At 55.9% G+C, this 13,813-nt stretch overlaps 1 protein-coding gene across 1 annotated transcript in view; it reads left to right on the forward strand.

Moving 5' to 3' along the window:
• Nucleotides 1-5,660: 5,660 nt before the first annotated feature.
• GRK3 (G protein-coupled receptor kinase 3) overlaps nucleotides 5,661-13,813 on the forward strand; it is a 67,076-nt gene continuing 58,923 nt past the window's right edge. Inside the window, exon 1 of the mRNA XM_084297309.1 lies at nucleotides 5,661-5,903. Coding sequence (XP_084153435.1) covers nucleotides 5,791-5,903 — 113 coding nt within the window. The 5' untranslated portion in view covers nucleotides 5,661-5,790. The remainder of the gene's footprint in view (nucleotides 5,904-13,813) is intronic.

Raw genomic sequence — 13,813 nt, forward strand, 5'->3', positions numbered from 1 at the left:
TCGCTGTCTCCTGCCTCTCCCTGAGCTGAGCTGCCCGCCAGCTGACGCTGGGAGGGGAAAGCTTTTATCACTTGGAATTAAGAAATTACCCCTGAGTTTAACTGGTGCTGATGTACACGGACTGCTCTTCTTTGGGGGGAAAAAGGGAATGTGCAAAGATGCTTTCTGGTTTCTTTCTGTTCCCATGAGTGGGAAGGATGAGGAACGGGAGCAGCAGTCACCAAGTCCGGCTGCACCATCACAAGCCACCAGCTCCAGGTCTTGGGGAGCCAGCCCAGTACAACCAGCACGGCACGAGGTGTGGGTACCCAGTGTGGGTGCGGGTTTGTGCCCAGCGCAGCCTCACGTACGGCATCTGCTCCGGCTGCGGGGCCCAGTTCTTAGGAGACGATCTGTACTGGAGAATGTCCTGTGTGGTTGGCAATCTAATTAGTGAGGGGCCAGAAGAATGCATTCTGATGTTGCCATCATCTGAATTAGATTCATTATTTCTTTACAATTTATTTTGATAAAAAATACGGCTTAAATCATTCCAGTCAATTTCAAAGGAACAAATATTTCCTCCTGGAGAATTAAGCAGAGCCAGGAGTCCAGCCAGGCACTGCCGCTGAACAAAGCAGAAAGGACTGGATTTCCTGCTGTCCTCAGCACAGCCTCCCCGAGCTGCTGCCCCGGCCCCGGGCTGCTGGGCTCTTCCAAGCCTCTCCATGGGACCAGGAGAAGTCAAGGTCCCCTTTGGGGGAGGCTGCACAGAGCCCTGGGGCAGAGGTTTGCAGCCGCACCTGCACCTCTTGTGGGTGGTGGGTGTGGGTGAGGAGCCCCCAGCCCAGGTGGGACCAACGGAGCAAAGAGAGGCTGGAAGCAGGATGTTTGTGTGGGGGGTGTCAGTTCAAGACAATCTGGAGAGGACAGTGTCCAACGGGTGTTTCTGCTGCTTACAGAAACGCCGTGATGTACGGGAACACCGCAGCGCCCACCTCTCTTGCCTGTGCTCCCTCATGCAAGACTGAAGACACGGCGTGACTTTCCATTCCCTTCTTATCTCTGTCCCCAGAGGACGTCGTTATTTCTGCTCAGACTATTCAAGCACAAATGTTTGATGGTGGATAATATTTTTGGTAGTTTAATTACCTTTTGTTTCCTAATTAAAACTTGGCCTCGTCATAATGTCAGCCGGTTTCAGAAGGGAACATGGTGATGGTGAATTGCATCCAGTGCTTTCCCTGGCAGAAGTGGTCACAGCACCTTTTTAAGTGTTCAGGAGAAAGCTGGGGGAGCCAGCAGAGCTGCAGAGGAGCCCTCGTGCATCCCCAGCCGGGCAGGGCGATCCCATCCCATGGCTCAGGTGCCTGATGCAGCGGCACAGCGAAGGCAGAGCGATGGTCTCTGGAATTGCTCCTTCTGGTGCAGTTGGTGAACACAAGCGGCAGCAGGGATGGCCGTTAATCATTCTGGTTGTTTTCCACATTGCCTCTTGCTGCTTACTAGTGCAGCTTGAAGAAGTGCATTAAGGAGCAGGGATGCATCTCCAGCCTCGGTGCGGATGCTGCAAGGGAATGCCCAGGGCACCCTGCCTGGCTGTGCCCCTGCTCGGGCCTGTACCAGCGCTGGGGTCAGAGGGGCAAAGATGCCCCAGAGCCCCCCCCCAAAGCTCAGCCTGTTCCTGGAGAGGTGTGGCAAGCTTTTGCAAACCCAGAGGAGAGAACTAGTGGAGGTACGAGTCTGGTTCCCTAAATACTTCCCAGCACGCTTCACCTGCTGTGCAACTCTGAACTTACAGTTTGCTGAGGGGGGGTCTTTTAGTGTAAGAAAAGCAAATGGGAGCTGGCAACGAGAGGTCTTGTCTCACCCGTGTTAGTGTCCCCAAAGCGCTGACCCTAGGCTGAAAGCGGTGGTGGCCCAGGGGGCAGAGAACATCCCCTGCCAGCACATCGTGCTGGGAGAACGCCCGCCTTGTCAGCTCCAGTTTTCTTAATTTATGGTGAGAACTGCTTGCATTTATTTATCCCTTGTGGTCCTTTGGGCACCTTACGGTTGCTCACCAATGAATCCCCGCACAACCTCATTAGGGCGATGCTCCTGTTCCCGATTTACCTCCAGGTAGCCCTGCTGCAGGAAGCCATCTGAAGACACTTGGGAGAGCAGAGGGCGGTGAGCGCAGGTGGGGCGCAGATTTCCTCTCCCCCCTTGCAGCCACACGAGCAATCGCACTCCAGGTAACGCTGCCAGCAGAGCAAGCAGCAGGAGACAAGCTCGCTGCTTGGCTATTACACAAGCAAACTGCCGAGAGTCAGAGCCCAGCTGGATCCATCCCCAGCACACGCATTATCCCCTACCAGCACTGCGAGGAATGAGGAGGGTTTGTGGTTGTTCACATCCCATGGAGGCAACTAAGGTAATCAATGCCTAATATTCCTAATTCCCAGACGATGTATGTTTCTGGAAATATTTTTTTTTAATTAAAAAAACGAGTTTAATAATCATCTGTGTGAGCATTCCCCTCAAGGGGTACATAGCAAGTGCTGGCCATGCATACCAGCAGAGATCCTGCAATTACCAGGTTTTCCACAGGCTGAAGGACAGCAGGACAGCCTCCATCCCGTTGTGCCGTTTTGCACCATTATCTCCAAGTGATGGAGTTAGTGCAGGACACACCGATAAATCTGCTTTCGACTTGTTACTCTCTGTGATATCATCCATCATCCTGCGCGGCAGAGCTGTGCAAAATTAAACATTTAAATCTTACACAGATGGCAGGAGAAACTGGCTGCTCGGGAGGAAGGAGCACCAGACACGAGCCGGGCTTTCTTGCCTGCAGCAGGGGATGCACGCAGGGCCCTGCGCTCCAGCCCGGCGGCCCCGTGGCACGGTTAAATTGATTGAATGATATCAGTCAGCATCCACAGAAATGTCAGGAGGTACTTTAGCACATTCAGGCCATGCACGAGTGTATCATATTCTGACCTCTGTTAACTGTGGCATTGATTAATTCAGGGTTTCCCTCAGCCAGGGGAATACACAGCACGCTGTTTATAAACACAAAAACACTACGGATGATACCGAAGGCAGCACGCACACATAACACTGAGCACCACCAAACCCATGTAGGACACACGCAAACACGAACCCAGGAGTCACACGGATGCCCAGAGGGGCTGCAGCCTCGCACCTGGGGAGCTGGGGAATTGAATATCCCTGCGATGCCTGTTAGCGCTGCACATTCTGCTGCCTGTTCTTCAGCTTCAGGAAATAATTAGCTTTATTTCCAGTCTGCTACCAAAAAAATGCACATCCCAGTGACCTTCAAAACCGCTGAACGTTACACTGCAAAATGTAAGCGTTGTACATGCTGCTAGAGAATGATGAGTAAGAAATACACTTTTTTAAGCAAGTATTGAAGAGAACGCTATTTCTTACAACATTTCGGTTCCAGCTGCTGCTACCCTGCTGGCTAGCACCAAGCAGCACGAGGAGAGCAGCTTCTTCGCTGGGTTTCTGTAGTAGCCCTTCTCCAATGTAACTTCCTGGAAATTGTCACAAGGAATGGCTTTGAAGCGTACATTAGAATAATACCCAGATAATAATGGCAAAAACATGGTTCAGAAATGAAAAGGAGAGCATTATGAAGCCTAAGTGGCGTTTTCTTGCCCATTACTGCAATCATCATCGCTGCAGAGTCATTTAAATATTTTAGGAAACAGAAGGGCCTTCTTGGTCGGCAGCGCGAGGCCGGCGTTAATGGGTTTCGGTTTGCTCTGCCTCCCCTCCGAGTGACTGCGTGGCGCTGGTGCTGTTTAGCAACACGATCAGGTCAGCGACGGCAACTCGCTGCGCTTCTCCTGCTGCTTTCGCACGCTCCCGTTGCAGGGAGCCAGAACCGCTCTGCCCCGGGCTGCCTCCGCAGCTGGCTGTGTGTTGGGGCTGCAGCGGGGCCGCCAGCCATCAGGAGCCACCCGCACCCATGGGTGCGGGCACGGTGAGGGGCACCTGGGCTTGCTCTTGCCTGGGGAAACCAGGACGCTCCTCATGGCCTCGGATCCAAGCTGCTTTGCACCACTGGACAGCGCCAGCCTTTCCCATCACAGCTCCAACACTTGAAGCTATGAAGTGACTCCACGCACGAGGCGTGGGCTGTGTTTTTTGCCCTGCTTGGTAGATCGATGCCTTGCAGGACGAGGCCTCATGTAAACTCGTGCATTTACAACTTAGTGTTCTGCAAGCATCAATGAGGGCGTGCAGCTCCCGTGCCTGGATGGCTTCATGGCCACGGGGCTGCTCCTGTGCGGAGAGCCTGGCACGAAGCCCCCAGCCGCGTGCAGTGACAAGAAGAGATGCACACCTCCTTGTCCTGCATCTGGGCCAGGAGAAAATAGGATGCTGGGCTCGGTCAGCTCCTGGGCAGTGGAGGGATGGGGATGTGGGGGACACGGGGGACACAGGAGGGCCATGCCATGCCCCAGATGCTGCTCGTTGCCCCGTGCCGTGCCCAGCCGAGCAGAACTCTCCCCTGTGGTTCAGCTCCGGTGAAAAGTGCCGGCGTAAATTACCGTTCCCAACAAAAAGCCATTCCCAGACGGTTCGTAACGAGGCGCACGGCGAAATCCTGCCGGCTGTATACTTTACCTTGCTTTAATCAGATCATTAACTTTCACAAAGCTGTAGGAAGGAGGAGTGGCGGCACTTGAAAAGAGCTCAAAACAAGCGGAGCTCTAAACTTCAGACTTGTCATTGACTTCGCCTTTCATTGAGCCAATTATTTCTGACATATTTGAGGAAAGTCAGGAGGGAGAGGAGTGCGGATCTGCATACATCTGCCTGCCTGCAGCCGAGGTACCCAGCCGGGGGGGGGGCCGTGCCCGGCGGCGCTGGGAGCCCCCCGCCGCCCCCTCGGCTCCCCCTCACGCCCGGGCAGCGGCCGGGGGGGGGCTGCAGGCCCTACCGGGGCACAGCCTGCCCTTGGACCCCCCAAGACCCCCTTGGGACCCCCCCAAGACCCCCCAGGACCTCCCCAGGCCCCCACACCCCCAGTGCAGCCCTCGGGGGCTGCCCCACCCCGGCCGTGCCCGCAGCCCCCCCAACCCCGCTCCCTGCGCCCCCCCTCGGTCGACGCTGCCCCCCCCTCCCCTCCCGTCCCCCCCCCCCCGGTCCCCCCCCATCCCCTCCCCTCCCCGGCCGCCGGTTCCAGGTCCGGATTTTCGCAGGCGCCGCCGCCGCAGCCCCCCCTCTCCCAGCTCCCCCCCACCCAGCTCCGCCGCAGCCCCATGGCCCCGAGCTGCCCGCACGGCGCCGCGGGGCCCAGCCGGGGGGGCCCGGCGGCCGCGTAAGGCAGCGAGCGGCGACGGGGCGGCCGCACACGGGAGAGCTCCCCGCGGCCGCCATGGGCTCGGCGGGGGCGGGCGGGCGCTGAGGGGGCCTCCGCGGCCGCAGCGGGGGCCGGGGGGGGCGCTGCGGCTCGGCTCGACCCCGGCGGACGGCGGACGGCGGACGGGGGGGGGGGTGGGGGGGTGGAGGGGTTGTGGGGGGGGGTTGAGGGCGAGCGGGGCCGGCGGCTGAGCCCCGGGTGCTGCAGGGCGGGGAGCGGGGCCGCGGCGCTCCCCCCCCCCCCCCCCCTCCCCAAAGCGCTCGCAGCTCGCACGCAGCCGCTCGCACACGGGAGGCGCTCGGCGGAGCCGCCGCCACCGCCACCAAGCCGTCCCCGTCCCCGTCCCCGTCCCCCCCCCACCCCGCCCCGGGGGCGGCTGCTGCCCCCGGCGGAGCCTCCATCTGCAGCCCGGCGGCGGGAGCGGGAACATGGCGGACCTGGAGGCGGTGCTGGCCGATGTCAGCTACCTGATGGCGATGGAGAAGAGCAAGAGCACCCCGGCGGCCAGGGCCAGCAAGAAGATCACCCTGCCCGAGCCCAGGTACCGCCCGCACACACCCCGCGCACGGGGCTGGAGGGGTCCCGGTCGCGGATTTTTCCCCCCCTCCTCCCTCTCTCTCCCTCAAGGACCCCCCCCCACCCCCGGTGCCGGTCCCTCCGGGGGTCCCGGTGCCGCTCGCAGCCCGTGGGGAGCCCCCGGGGCCGGTCCCGGCCGCACCGTGCCCGGGGTCGGCAGCGCAGCCCCCGCCTTGGGGTCAGGGTCAGGGGCCGCACAGGGACCCGCTGTGCAGGGGGTTATTTGTGGGTTTGCCTCCCTGTCCGGCCGCTTAGTGATGTATTTCGGTCCGTGGATGTGAGGGTGTGCGGAATCCTGCTTCCCACCCCAAAAAAAAAAGCCCAAATCTTGGGGTTTATTCGCTCCCCGCGCCTCGTCCGGCGGCTGGGCCGAGGGGAACGGGAGCCAAAGCGAGCGGCTGTGGCCGCTGTGCTCTGCAGAGCTATCATTCGTGATGCTCCACCAGGGCTGACAGCAGCGGGGCGCGGGGAAGGACGGGCAGGGCTCTTAGCAAGCAGCTCACGGAGCAGAGGTGGCGGCGGGCACGGGGCTTGGCTCGTGGCCGGTGCCATCCCCAGGGCTCCACAAATGTCCCTGGGGCTTGGGGGGTCTGGTGGTGAAACCAGCCCCAGCCTCCCTTCTGCGCGGCAGCCCCTGGTCTCCACGCGTTATAAAATCACCTGAGCCTCGCCTGGTCGTTCCCGAGGCTGAAGGGAGGCTTTCTCCCCGCGTTGTGGCTCTGTGTGTGTGTGTGTGTGTGTGCACGGCCGTGGATGCATTGAAAATCAATATTTGGTCAGCAAGCACAGCGCTACAACAGAAAAATCCTAAAAGAAAATTCACTGCAGGGTGTGTGGGCAGCTCGCAAGCCTGGCGGTGGCCTAGCTGCCTGCCGCGGGCGAGGGATTGCTGAAGCCCTCTTCCCACTTGTTCGCTCCTTTTCCTGCCTTGCTGTTTGAATTCCCGGCGGTGCCGGGGGGCAGCGGAGGGGCAGGGGCGGCCGGCGGCGTGCAGGGTCCGTGGTGCTTGCAAAAAGGCTCCGAAACCTCGGCTGAGGAAGTTGGGTTTGCAAAGCCCAGTTAGAGGCGGCTTCCTGGGCAGGTGAAGGTGCCTGTTTTTCCCCTGGCGTGTGTAAATATTGATGAAGATAATCGATATCTGGGTAACATAACCTCAGCAGTTAACCCTAGGTGCAGCTCGCAGCTCTCCGAGTGCCGGTGCTTTGCTTGGTGCTGGTGGTGCTGGGGGTGCTGCCTGTCACAGCAGGTACCCGGCTGCCCGGGCACAGCCTCGTGGCACAGCACGAGGCCTGGGGAGCCTGCACCCTGCTGCTCTCCTTCCTTGGGGTCTGCATTTGGGAGAGGCCAGGCGGTTTCCTCGCACCCCATGAGGTGCCTCGGTGGTGTCGGGCTCCACGGGGAGGGCAGCGGCAGCTGGGTGCCCCGGGAAGTTTTGTGGAGTGGGAGAAAGGCGAGGGGTTGTGGGGCTGAAACGTTCATATGGCAGCGCCCGGAGCCGCGTGTGGGAGATCCAGTTTGCAAATTATGTGAAATATTGGAAGAAAATGATTGCTCGCAGTCCCCCTGGGCTGGTGTGTGTCGTGAGGGATGCGGGAGCCTGGAGCCGGGGGGGGGCTCGGAGCTGTGCGTGGAGCTGGGGCGGGGGCTGCGCCAGGCCCCCCGGCTGCCGAGCGGGAGGAAGCGGCAGCAGAAACGAGAACAGAGCCTTACCTAAGCCTGGGACCACAAACGGCTCGAGGTTGCTTGAAATGACTGAACTTCTCAGCCTCTAACTGAAAGCAGGGATTTCCTCATACAGTAGGAAATTGTGACCGTTATTCTGGTGTCAGATGTCTTCGGGCTGCTTTCTGCTTGTTTTTTTTTCTTTTTTTTTTTTTTTTTCTTTTTCCCCTCAATCTCTCATTAAAAAAGACGTGGCGTGTTGGGTATACTTAAATGTTGTGTATTGCTGGCAAACGGATCCTCTTAAAATTATATAAATCAGCTGCTTAAGTGCAGGTTGATATAGTAACAGCAGAGAAGCACCACCACGCACACAAGGTCTCCTCTCGCACGGGTTTGAAGTCAGACGCTTCCTCCAAGTAGATTTTTCATTTCTCCCTGCCCGTGGGAGAGCTGCTCGTAGCACTGGGCTGGGAGCTGGGGCTGGGGGCTGTGGTGGGACACGGGGGGGCCCTGCCCTGCTGTGGACAGCGTGCAGATAAAGGTCTGGGCCCCAGGGCAGCGCTCGCCTCGCAGGAATGCGAGGGGTGGTTTATCCTGGGTGGTTTATCCTCCAGCAGCCGTGCACAGGTTTTGCAGCCCGTTGTTTTGCTGGAGCCCGGTGCACCTGCTGGCACCGTTTTGTCTCGCCGAGAGGCTGGATGAAGTAAGGGAGCTCCCTGGGGTGATTTGGGGGGGTCCTTCCCTTCCGAAGGAAGGAACTGCGGTGCAGGCAGAATAAATTGTGAGGCTGCAGGCCAAGGCTTAGCAGCAAATAAACTCCGGGGGTGAAGAGTTTATTGGCCGAGGGGCTGGTTGGTGGTGAGTTGACACGAGGCATCCTCAGCTGTTTGTGCACCGAAACTGTTAAATGTGGTGGCTTGGGAAGAAGGACGGCAAAAACGCTAATGAGACCAGCGTGCCTAGGAAGAGGCTTAGTGGTGGTGTTTTTTCTGTTTCTTTTTTTGTTGTTTTGTTTTTAAGCACCAAAACAAGCCCTTTTCCATCCTCTGTCATCTGCTTTTCCTTCCTTTCTGTGTTTCCTCCTTTCCTTCTTAAGAGCCCTGCCAGGAGCTGGAGGAGCTGCGGTGTCTTTTCATTGCACGTTCCTGTGAGATCCTTTTGGATTTGCATGGATGGACAGAAGGACTCTCAAAGGCAGAGTGACCTGCAGCAACAGGACCTAAAATGAGAAAGAGGACATAGATACTGAAACGCAAGCAAATATCAAGCTTTAATCTTTCTCTGCAGAGTTGCTGTCAAACATTTTAGGTTCGGGAGGAAAGGAGCCCATGAACTGCGCTCTTATTTTTTAGGTTCTTCAGCAGCCTCCTGAACTCTTTCCCTTTTCAGTGTACGTTTTTGATTTCCCTTATTTTGGTCAAAGGGTGTGGAAGAAGACTCTAATAGCTCTTCTTATTTGCCAACGGCTTCTTTGTTCTGAAAAAAGGATTTGCATATGGGGAGGTAGAGAAAAATAGTCCAGGAAATTAGATAGTTAACGTTAAAAGCTTCCTCGCTATAAACGTCACTTGAGCTTCGGGTGCTTTCGGTGTACAAATACCAAGGGCATGGTAACAAAACAGACCATGCATCTCTCCAGGCTTCTCTCCCACTTGTCTCGCTGTGTTGTAGATGTTTCTCATCTCGTCTCTCCTCTCCTAACCTGCTGCTTCGGTAATTACCGCTCCTTCCCGTGAATTCGTATTTTTCTCACGGATCTCTTATTTGGTCTCCTACCTTCCTCTGAATCCTGCCCCTCTGGGAAAAGGAGAAAAAAAAACACATTGCAGATGCTTCCTTCTCTGAAGTCACGCTTCTAGCTGTGATATTTTTCCTCATTACCGTCCCATCTTCAGTTTATCTCTAGAGGTACTTTCCGCACCAAAGAATGGGACCCCTGTGCTCTTTGCTTTCTTACCTAGTGTTATTCCAACTACCTTGTTGTGGAGGTTTATTGAATGCACAGGGGTTGTTTTTCCTTTTCCAATTCCACCCTGAGCTGTTTGTGATTTGCTTTCTTCCTGTTGCAGTGCTGAGTGTTACCAAAACCCAAGCGGTGCCTTCCCACTAGGAGTGCGGAGTCGTCGCTCGGCCCTGTACTGCTGCTGCTCTCCCAGTGTTGTTCTCCTGGCGTTGCCATCGTCTTTCTCTGGATTTCAGTTGCTTCCTTGATGTGTCCTTCAGCGTATTCTTGGGCCTCCTCAAACTTCTGCAGCATCTCCAAGTTAGAGGCTGGAGCTCCTCTCTGTCTCCCCGCACTCAGTCTCGGTTACTTTGACGTTATTTTCCCCGGCTTTGTCTGACGCCTTCTTGTTATGCTTATTCATTTGGAGTGCTGTCTCTGGGAAAATTTTCCTGACAATTGTTCATGTAATTTTCGCATTTGTTGCTACTACGCTCGTCTCATCCCTTTGTTTGCATCTTTTTAGGTGCTGCTTTCTGGTGCTTCAAGCACCAGCTGCGTGCGTTGGGTGCTGGGGCTCTGCAGGTAGCGCCTGGATCACCCGGCGTCTCCAGCTCCCCGCCGGGGTGTCCGAGGGCTGCAGCGGCCGGGTGCTGCCCCCTCCCCTCGCTCCTGCTGCGGTCCACGCTGCCCATTTGTGTCGGGCCTGCCAAACTTCTCCCCTGCATCCCTCACGAGAACACTCATGTGCTGTGAAGCTGATGAAACCTGACTGTGATTAATCTGTCGGTGCCTGGCATGTTGGTGTCGCACCGGTGTTGTTTCCGTCTGCCTTTCTCCATCCGTTTGCATTCTCTCAGCCAGGAGGATGGCATGCATGGGACCTCCTTGTTGTGCCGTACCACGCGGGGGGCTCACAGCCTGCCCTGGGTGCTGCTGATGCCAGACAAACCCTGCCTCGCACGCGGGTTGTGCAGAGCCGCGGCGCTGCCAGGAAGTGCCGGGTGTCTCCCTGGCCGTGTGAGCGCAGCCTCCAGAAGTGCTGCTTTCCTGTTCTCACAGCACGGCTAGGCCCAGGCTTTGCAAAGGCTCCTGCGTTTGGTCTGTGCACTGAAATGCTGCTGCTGAATGCAGAGTTGTATGGTTGGCAGTGGGGAGGCTCGGGGGCCTGGTGGTGGATTCGGATGACTTTGTGCCACGGTGGCTGGGGCTGCGCGAGGCGGTGGTGCTGCGCCGAGGCTGGCTCCATCTGCTCGTAGCGGTGATGGCTGTGATTCATTTCGCTAGCACTTCTGAAGCTTGGTTCTCTAAAATTTCAAAACAGCTCAGGCTCTTGCTTGATGCCTGCGTTTTTTATTTATTTATTTTTTTTTTATTGTCGAGCAAGGTTGTTGCTTGGTATCGTTACACCGTTTCCAATACTTCCTAAACATGTAATTGAAAAATTTGAAGCTGAAGTAAGAAATTAAAAGGGCATGCAGGACACGTAAACTGCTCAAAGCAGCCTCATTGAGGTGTAATTTGTGGAACTGTAGAGGAACAGGGATTTGAACTAAATGGTTTTATATTCCAGCTGTAAAGCAGTTTAATGTTTAGCAGCTGTGCTGTACCCCACCATTTGAACTGAACATTTGATCAAGGCACAAAGGAAGTAAAGCTGGCTCAGAGCTGATACCTGAATACGAGGTGTATGGCAGGGGAGTGTTTGGGGAGTGAGGATGGGTGCCGGAGGTGGTCCCAGTGTGAGCGTGGACCCGGGAGGAGCGCTGTGGGTTTGTACGTGCCAAGGTTGGAGCATCCCATGCTCAGTTGGAGCATGGTATTTCTGGGATGGCGAGTGTCTGATCTCAGTAGGACAGCACAGCATCTGCTTGGCTTTTAGGTGCTAAAAATACCTGTTGCTTTTGAGGTACTCCTGTGTGCCTTTCGTGCCCTAGCCCCCCAGGTGCCTGCGCTGTCCAGCAGGATTTCAGAGAGCAGTGCGTGCACGGCGCTTGCCCCTCAGGCTTGTGTTGTATCCTGGATTATCCCGCTGTTCTTTATCTCCTTATTTTCTTAAAGCATTGACTTACTATTGCTGGTTACGATGGAGAGAGCCATTTTGCGTTTAGTCTAGTGCAATTCACAGTAATGGATGTATTTGAAAGGCTAGTTTACATCGCCAGAAATGATGAAATAGGCTGGAGCTTATCTTCTGTCTTGGAATCTGTGTTCTGCTTGGGCAAAAAGGCGTGCTTGAATATTCATAGGTGACTGTTTGAGGAGGGGGAAATCTGGGGCTGTGCTGAGGTGGAGTTATGAGAAAGGCTGAATGTGTGTTTGTTGTGGAATACGCAGTCCTGCGCAGGGTGAGGGCAGCTAAAAACTGTTCTGCTCAGAAATTCGACCTCCGAACTTTGTTGTCAGAAGAAGCTCGGTGGGGAAGGCAGTGAAAAGATGGCATTGTCGGACCTGTGCTCACACAGAGCCTGTGCAGCAGGTACAGGAGCTGCAGGCTGGTTTCACGAGGCTCAGGCAGATGGGGGGGCCCCGGTGGGTCAGCACAGGGACCTGCCCGGAGCTGTTCTGGCTTCGTCCCCTGCAGGGCTGCTGCAATTAAAGACCCTCCCTCGGGTATCGGTGCTTTAATTAAGAAACAAGGTAAACGAGGGCAATGTGGGAGGAGATCAGAGCCTCCTGCTCCCTGAAACCCGAGGGATGAGCGGAGGGCTGGCCGTGGGTCCTGCTGCCCCGTCGGTGCTGTGCCGGGCCCTTTCATGGGGTGCTCTCAGCGAAATGCTGGGACGTTGGCATCAGGACGTGAACGTGTGCGGCCCTAACGTGGCTTCTGTTCTGGTGAAGTCATGTGGAATGGGCTGGATTAAGCTTCTTATCAATAATAATGTTTTCTGGGTGATTAATAAAATTAGAAAAAAGCCTATCAGAACCTGTCGGGTGCATTAGCCCAATCACATAATTTAGCTGAATTGACGTAACAGCAGCAGCCTCCAGCCTTACAAAACACAGCTGCTTTCCACGTGAAGAGCTTCACCCCATGCCCACTCGTTTCTCCGAGGAAATCGTTCCAGAACCAAATAACCACCCATACAAACACACCTTGCAGAAAGACATAAAACAATTCTGAGAGCATTAGGAGAAGCTGCTTCCATCCAGAGCCCCCTGTCTGTTCCTGTGTGCAGGAATTTGCCCTCCCAGTGTGTTGTGTCCTGTCGGAAAGGATGGGAAGGGGCCGGGTGCCTGGCCACGGGGCTCAGTGGTGCTGTGTGAGGTGAGTGCTGCTGGTTCCCCTCCAGGAGCTGCTACCTCGGCCTGCAGCACCGCTGAGCGAGGAGCCCCCAGCATCCTTCCCCTGCCCTGAAATCCAAAATCCCAAACGCTGCAGACCTTGGAGGAGACACCTGGAGCACAACACGCAGCCTCCAGCTCTGCAGTGGCACAGCGGTTATCACATCCCTGCCCTCGCTCCTGAAGGGAAGGTGCTGAGGAACGCCAGGCTGGGTTTGGGGGAGCTGTGTGAGGAATGTGGGTCTTGGTTTTGATGCTCCTGAGCGTGAGGGCCTGCTGGAAGGGCCCTGCTGTGTGCTCGGGGCACGGTCAGGAGCGGCCGCGTTCAGCTGCGCGCTGCGGGGCGGCGGTCGGTGGGATTATCAGGCTGTCCGAGTTCATGCTGGGGAGGTGACTTTCCTTTCTGAGCCTTCTTATGCCTGCTGTTTTCTTAAATCCCAGCTTGGCTTCCCCACATCTTCTCCTTCAGACTCTGTTTGTGTTCGTACGGAACTGCTCCTGCACCTCTCCGTCCCCGTGTTGTCACCCCAGCTTTTTCCAGTCTCCTTTCTTAGTTCCAATGATCACTTTTAACGTGGCTCCTTCCCTTGCATCTCCCTTACTTTTGCAGCCTAAGAATAACTGTGAGCTTCAGACACATGACGAAGTGCAAGAACTCGGTGAAGACAATTTAACACCTTTTTGTTCTGTTTTGCTGTGCTGCTTGGGCTGCAGGACTGTGGAGTGATGCCTGCTGGTTTAAAGGGGATTGTTTCCTCTGGGGGAGAAGAAACGCAGGAGCGTTTCTGTTAGTTTTACCTGGTTTTAAAAAGTTCTTGAAAGATCTCATTCTCGCACCAGAAATATCTTGACCTCTTCACCTTTGATGAGTCTTACAGTGCTGAATTTTTCAAATGCACTTATTACAGAAAAACCAGTTGTCCATAATGACCTCGTGCCCTTCTGTCATTGCTTCATGTTGTCCGTGCTGACTCTGGCATTAT

The sequence above is a fragment of the Netta rufina genome, assembly GCF_964035555.1.
Source record: "Netta rufina genome assembly, chromosome: 17".
Lineage (NCBI taxonomy): Eukaryota > Metazoa > Chordata > Aves > Anseriformes > Anatidae > Netta > Netta rufina.